Source organism: Nicotiana attenuata, unplaced genomic scaffold (assembly GCF_001879085.1).
Source record: "Nicotiana attenuata strain UT unplaced genomic scaffold, NIATTr2, whole genome shotgun sequence".
Classification (NCBI taxonomy): domain Eukaryota; kingdom Viridiplantae; phylum Streptophyta; class Magnoliopsida; order Solanales; family Solanaceae; genus Nicotiana; species Nicotiana attenuata.
The window spans coordinates 174,738-182,249 of record NW_017671131.1 but is presented as its reverse complement, the minus strand read 5'-3'; the positions used below and the strand labels follow the sequence as shown (position 1 = coordinate 182,249).

General features: G+C 37.5%; 1 protein-coding gene across 1 annotated transcript; it reads right to left on the bottom strand.

The window, feature by feature from the left end:
- Window positions 1-832: 832 nt before the first annotated feature.
- On the bottom strand, window positions 833-6,342 carry LOC109206139 (2,3-bisphosphoglycerate-independent phosphoglycerate mutase-like; the record flags this gene model as incomplete). Its single annotated transcript, XM_019368928.1, has 9 exons — window positions 833-1,186; window positions 1,355-1,510; window positions 2,233-2,328; window positions 2,422-2,614; window positions 3,400-3,824; window positions 4,256-4,459; window positions 4,617-4,767; window positions 5,492-5,619; window positions 6,181-6,342. Coding segments are annotated over 9 exons (1,677 nt in total), but the record flags the coding sequence as incomplete, so codon positions are not given.
- Window positions 6,343-7,512: the final 1,170 nt, after the last annotated feature.

Genomic DNA, 7,512 nt, shown 5'->3' with positions numbered 1-7,512 from the left:
ATTGCGAACTCTTATTCGCAATTGCAATGTCCGCAAATGCGAAACAAGTGCATCAGACCCATTGTAGTTATAAATGCGACATGTTTCGCAAATGCGAAGAGCCCACCATCGCAAATGCGGATAAATGCTTCGTATATGCAAAGCTGTCCTAAACGCTCAGGGTTTGCAAATGTGACCAAAATATTTGCAAATGCGAATCCAACATCTGCGAAAGCGAAACTGCCCTCGCAAATGCGAAGACACCCAGCCCAGCCCCATTTCGCAGATGCGATGCATTGACCGCAAAACCGATGCTCGCATTTTGGAGCAGGACCTTGCGAAAGCGAGATCTGCAGACCCACACCAGCATTAGCTGCTACCAGCCATTCCAAAATTTCCCAAAACACATCCAAAACTTTCCCGAGCCCTTCGGGCTCCAAACCAAACATGAACACAAGAGTAATAACATCCTACTCGCTACCTCAATCATCAAAATAATGTCAAATAACAAGAATCGATCACCAAGACTTTAAATTTCAATTAAAACTCAACTTTTTACCAACTTTCACATAATGCGCCGAAATGCGCTCAGTCACCCCGACCCCCGACCAAACGTGCGTGCAAATCAAAAAACATCATACGAACCTACCGAAATTATCAAAACAACGATCCGAAGTCTACCAAAAATGTTGACAGTGGTCAACTCTAGCCTCATTTTAAGTCAAAAGTTGCATTTTCTTCAAAATTCACATAAAAGCTTTTCGAAAAGCGACACGGACCACGCATGCAAGTCAATAAACATCAAATGAAGCTACGAGAGGTATCGGTCTCGAAACACATAAATTAAGGATAGTACTCAAAATGACCTATCGGGTCGTCACACATCGCATATATAGCTTAACAAGGCCATAGGGTAGAATGTCAACTTACTTCCAAAAAAAAAGGTCAATCAAATTTTTTTTATTCAAATGTAAGGAGATGGAAAATGAATTCTTTCTCACCTACCCTATGTACCAAAAAATTTCAATCCTGAATTCTATGCTATTTAGTCAACAACCTCGATCAAGGTTGGCTCATAATCACTAGGTGCCTCAAAGCCGTGCAGATTCATGAATGTAGCAGCTACATTAGCAAGCCCTCCGGTGGGGAGATCTTTGCGGAATCTCACACCAAGTGCCAGTCCAGGACCACCAATGGCAATAGGAACCTAGACAAAATTCCCAGCATTATCATTCAATACAACAATAGAGTAACTCCAGGTTAAAAAAAAAAATCTTTAGAAAGATGACAAAGAGTGAGTACTTTTAAAAATTTCCTAACATGAAATTCCAAACCACCATGTTCTCCCTTTCCTCCAAATGAATGAATTACTTACAGGTTGGCAAGTGTGAGAAGTAAGTATCTGAATGTTGCCATTCTTATCAAGAAGTGGTTCTCCCTTCTTGTTTCTCTTCACCATGTCTTCAGCATTTCCATGATCTGCCGTAACTAGATATATTCCACCCACTTGTTCAATTGTGTCGAGGATCATCTGCAAGTAGCACAAGTAAAAAACATTAAATTAATTTACAGACTCAATTCTGATAGGAAAAATAAAAGGACTCAGCCAGGTATCATGAAAAATGTGTCCGCGGGAGAGATCATATAGCTTGATTTTGATCATGTGCTTCACTGACATCTGAAATAGTTAAAAGTCATCCAAAATTGGTTTTGGAAATAAAGTAATGCAATCTTAAACGTCATAAAAGTCTCCCTCACTTTGACAAACTAATGATTAGGGAACATTGCCTAGTTGAAGGGCCAAACTACACAGGAGCGGAGCTAGTATAAGATTACTTAGTAACTTTGGTCCAAATCTGTATTTGTCTAAAGAAAATCATTTAACTTGGACAAATTATTAATTTATTACCCAGTAACTTCAAAGGGCTAGAATCCCAAACCCACAAGCTCAAATCCTGACTCCATCTCTGAAACTACTCATAAAACGACTCCAAACTTTGCCGAGCATTTCCATGACATGTGAAGGTAATGCTCCATTATCAAGGCAAGTAACATAGAATAAAATAAAAGAAAAAGAGAAAGCAGTTTGAACACCAGTTTGTCTAATCTCAGAGCTCTCACGTAAAATCAGTTGCAACTAATATCATACCCTCCTTCCATCTTCACCAAAGAGAAATTGCAAGACACTCAAAACTAGGGGAACTTGTAACAGAGAGAGGATGGAGATATTAAACCCCCTAGAAGCACAATTACCTTTACAGCATCATCAGCAGCCTTGCAAGCCTCAATTGTTGCTTTGAGGTCACCGGTATGCCCCACCATATCACCATTAGGTAGGTTTACACGTACCTAGTAAATAAGTTACAAACAGAATATAAGCTTCCGTTTTCTTTTTATCTTTTATCTTTTTATAAGCTCTTACAAGAAACTCTTAATATATACCTGATCAAATTTGCAGCTTAGTATAGCATCCCTAGCCTTTTCAGCAATCTCTAAGGCCTTCATCTTTGGCTTAACGTTGAATGTTATCCCACTGTCACTTGGAATTTCAACATACTCTTCTAGTTCTTGCTTAAAATACCCCGACCGATTTCCATTCCAGAAAAAGGTGACATGACCAAATTTAACAGTTTCGCTGTTGAAGAGAATTAAGATCATGAATTAATACCAGCTTAAAATAAGTCCAACCATTCTAAGTGTTTCCACTCATACAGAGTTCAAACATTGCATGAATAGCTTATTATCTTCCTGACAAGCTCATATTTACTTCTTTTATATTTTTTCCCAGGCTCTGGGAGTTGGGAGTTGATTTTCAGCCTTTATTTAAAATCTAGAATCTCTAGTTTCTGTAAGAACATTGTACATGACACATTTCAAGGAAAATTAGTGTACAGAAACACTGGTATTTTTTAAACCTTTGCATTTCTGTAAGAACAGTTTACAGAAACATATTTCAAGCAAAAAATAGGTAAATGTTCCCAGGAAGCTTCGTATTTAAAGCTCGAGCGATTGAACTGAGAAACTTCAACATCTATAAGGATTTAGAACTTCAAATTTCCATTTCTACCTTTGTGAGATAATGGATGAAATATGGAAATCTGTTTATGAGACGCTTCATAGGTTAGGTTCTATTGTTTTTGAGAAATGCAACTTTCCTGTTCTGCAGTCTCTACCTTTTCTTTTTGGGAGTTTGTGAATCTTTTTTTATTTCTCATATTTTTGAAAAATATGATGAACATAACATTGTTTATCAGAAACTTTAACTCAAAATACAACTGTCTGCAACAGTTGGAAGCAATTCCAGCTCCTTTAGAGGGCAGCCTCTGATATGATGGATATTTGAATACGCAATTGGTTTAGTCTCAATATACGACATTGTAGAACAAGCAAAGACACCAGAAGACATATAAGTGAACTCACCTACAAGCAAAAGTGTGTCTACCATTGTGAGCTAGATACTCCCCAGATGTCCTGTCAATCTCCGGAGGAGAAACAAGGTATCGGCTTGGAAGCTTCAACTCGCCATCATATTGAAGCATGCCAGCATAACGGACTTTAGGGAATCGTACACGATCAAATTTATCAAAGTCCTTATATTCAAGTGCCTTAGCTAGCATGACCATACGATCTGCTCTGAAGTTAAAGGTCACAACAGCGTCTCCATCCACAATAGGCCCAACAGGCTTTCCACTCTCATCAACAATAACAAATGGAGGTAAGTATTGATCATTGGCATTAGGTTCCTGCCTCAATTTCTTGACTGCTTCAACAGGATTTCTGAACTTGTGTGGAGTCTCACCAAGCACTTGTGCATCCCAGCCTCTCTTTACAACATCCCAATCATTCTGCAAAAGGAATAGTCATAAGTAACACTGAATGTGATACTACTGAGAGAATGAGCTGAGGCGGCTAATGAATAATTTGTGGAACTTTGTAAAAGATGCAGAAGACAAAAACACACCATTACACATTTGGGTGGGGGGTGGGGGGGTGGGGGGGGGGCGTTGACATGCTTCTTGGGGAAATGGCTAGAAAATAAAGCTAAGGATAGTGAGAGGATATTTTAAAAAGGATGCGGAAGAAGCAAAACACTGTTAAAGAGGGGGAAGGAGGATATTGCTCTTCGCAGAAATTGTTAAACAAAGATACACTGTCGAAAAGGCAGCAGTAGTGATAATTTAACTGATTGTCTTGTCCACATGAAGACTTAAAAACCAAATGGTATTTGATGCAGATGGAGAAATCACTAAGAATAATTTAAGAACAAAAATATTACCTCGTATCGATCCATGGTAACATACATACGACCACCACCAGATGCAACCTGGGCATCAATACCTTGTTCACGTAATTTAGCAAGATCCTTCTCAAGGGTCTCCATAAAACCCACACTACTACCATCAAGAACATCACGTCCATCAGTGAGGGCATGAACACGAATTCTTCTGGCACCATGCTCAGCAGAACCTTTCAGCAACAACTGCAACCAAAAGTAAGATCACTCTTACTATTCCCCTGAGGCATTAGCGGTTGCAATCAATACACTGAATGTAACAGAAATGAAGTAGTAAATTTCTGAAGAAACCGGCAGCATTATAAATGCAGTATCTGTAATTGCTTAAAACTGACAAACACACCTGTATTTGGTCAAGCCTGGAATGTACACCCCCATCACTTAAGAGCCCAATGAGGTGCAGAGTTCCACTTCTGAAACTTTCTTTTATATATTTAAAACCTTCTCCATCATAGATTTTGCCTGAGGCAAGGGCTAGGTCTACCAGCTTTGCACTATAACAACATACATAGGAAAGAAAAGTTAAGTAACAATCTCCATATCAAGCACATACAAAGCAAGACCCCACCCCACCCCTCTTTCACTGGCATTTCATATGATAAACAAAAAACATAGAGAGCTAAACGGCCAATAATGAAGCCATTCATCTCGAATGGCAGGACAAGAAACAGTTTAATGAAGGGCAACACTAACCACAGGCTGTTTCGAAATGTGTTCCGTTTGTGCAAAGTAGGTCAGAAACATGCTCAGCAATTAATATGAAGGGCTGAAACTTTTTCTAGTTTCTTTAATGGGTGCAGAAAGAAGTTTTTGGCACCAAAAGCTAAGTGGGGATGAAACAATTATGTCAGGAGAAATTCTAACCTCAATATAAAGCTGACAACATTTCAACAGATGACTACCAAAAAAAGAACTTAATACCCTATAAAAGCCACATTGCTCGAACCCAATAAGAAAACCATCACGTCCCCGGTAGAAGAAGCTTAACCATACTAGATTTATATATACAGGTAGGGGCAAAACATGTGTAATTAAATGAAGGTCCTAACAGAGTCAAGAAGGAGAAATGTCATTTGTAACATGACAAATAAACAAGAGAATATCTGGAAACACATTGTCTTAATTTTTAAAATGACAAACAAGAGAATAACTGGAAATGCATTGTGTTTCTCCTCTTATGGTGGTGATTGCAGTGCAAAGAGAGAAAAGAAATCTCACCCTTGAGCGAAGATCCTTCCAGCACCAAGAGCATTATGACCGACTTCACTGTTGCCCATGTCATCTTCTGTGGGCAGTCCCACAGCATTTCCATGGGCCTTTATCAATCTCCATTTCTCCGGAGCACCCTATATAAATCAATGGACCAACATTTGATGAGCAAAGAAACAAAGCGAAATCAATTAATCAATCAGGAGTGGACCTAGTGCATTAGTTATGGGTTCGTCCCAGCAGAGTAGCTTTATGGTAGGCTATATGAACCCTCTACATCAATTCTGCTCTATACAGTCCCATTTTTCATAATAGTGCCAAATAATTTGAAGTTTAGTGCATACTAGAACCCTCTCAAACTAGAGGTTCACTAATTGTTGCATTTATCTCAAAATTGTGAAACAAGTTTCTAACCATATAAAAAAGACGGGTAAATACAGACATGATGTAAGAAAAACTCAACTCAACTGCGCCTCAGTCCCAAATAGTTTGGATCACTCACACACACACACACACACACACACACACACACACACACACACACACACACACACACACACATATATGTATATACAGCCAACTGCGCCTCAGGTGTCGTGTTAATCTTGTCTGTTCCAATTTCTCCGAAGGGATATTCATATGGGAATGGGACTAAGATAAAATATAAAAATAAAAAAAGCCAAAGAAGATGTAATTACCTGTTTGAGGGAGTCCATGGTGGGAGTTTGAGCGACGTGGATAGCGTTGAATTCATTGGGATTAGCCTCACCCCAACCGTCCAAAATTATCACTGCAACTGTTTTTCCCTTTGGAAGCTTAGGATGCTCCTTCAATTTAAATGCATTTTCAGAGCTACCATTTCAGAAATTCTTGATTTTCTTCAATAAAACAGAGAGGCAAAACTCTATAAAGTTGGTAAACTGAACAATAGTGGCAGATGAGATTTGTAAGTGCAAAAACATGGATAATGACATACACGTGTCTCTACAGGCCGAATAAGTGGAAGGCTAGTTTTGGAGCTAATGCAGGAAAACCGAAAAAGGGGTAAATTACTAAAAACACCTCCAGATGACTCAATTTTGATACAACTCCTATATTTTAACATTGAACTGCTTACACCTCTATCTATAAAAATTTTGTACAAAATATGATGATATTATCCCTATTTTTCCAGAACATTTAACCCTTTGTCCTAACGACGTAGATTAAAGAAAATTTGAAGCGGAGTAATAAGGGAAACTTTCACAAATGCTTATTGTTTTGGAGGCTTATTGTCGGGCGTAGCTATAATTTAGCTAATTACATTCTGTAGCTATTAATTGCTTTATAGGATGTATATCGTTGTATTCAATTCAGTTATATATAGTGTATTCAATTCAGATATATTCATTCTTATATATTTTATATTGTATTCAATTTTGCAGTATTGAATTCAGTTGTATTCAAACAACAAAAACTCAAGAAATAAGGTCTATACCGCTGTATTTAATTAGGCTGTATACATTATATTCAATTCGGCTATATTCATTCTTAACTATTTTACATTGTATTTAATTTTACTGTATTCAATTTAAATGTATTTAAATAATAAAAAACCACAAATAAAGTGATATTCTGTTGTATTCAATTCACTATATTTATTCGTAGCTGCTTTTATATTGTATTCATTCATAGCTGCTTTTACAATATATTCAATTCACTGTATTTAATTCAAACAATAAAACTGCAAAATGCACATGGATCTGCCTCAAAAATAACTTCCGGAATACATAAATACAGGCAAAAATACAAAAAAATAAAATAAACTGTATTATATTGAAAATACAGAATACACTCAAATTTGAGTGTATTTGTACAAAATACAATTTTTTTGTATCATTGTATGTGATTCAATAGCAAAGAAGAGAAGAAAGTTCACCGGAGATGGCATCTTCCGGCCAAGTAAACACTGTATACACTATATTAAAACTAATAACGGAGACAAACGAAGAAGGAGAAGAAGCCATGGATTCGAGAGAAGAAGTCATGGT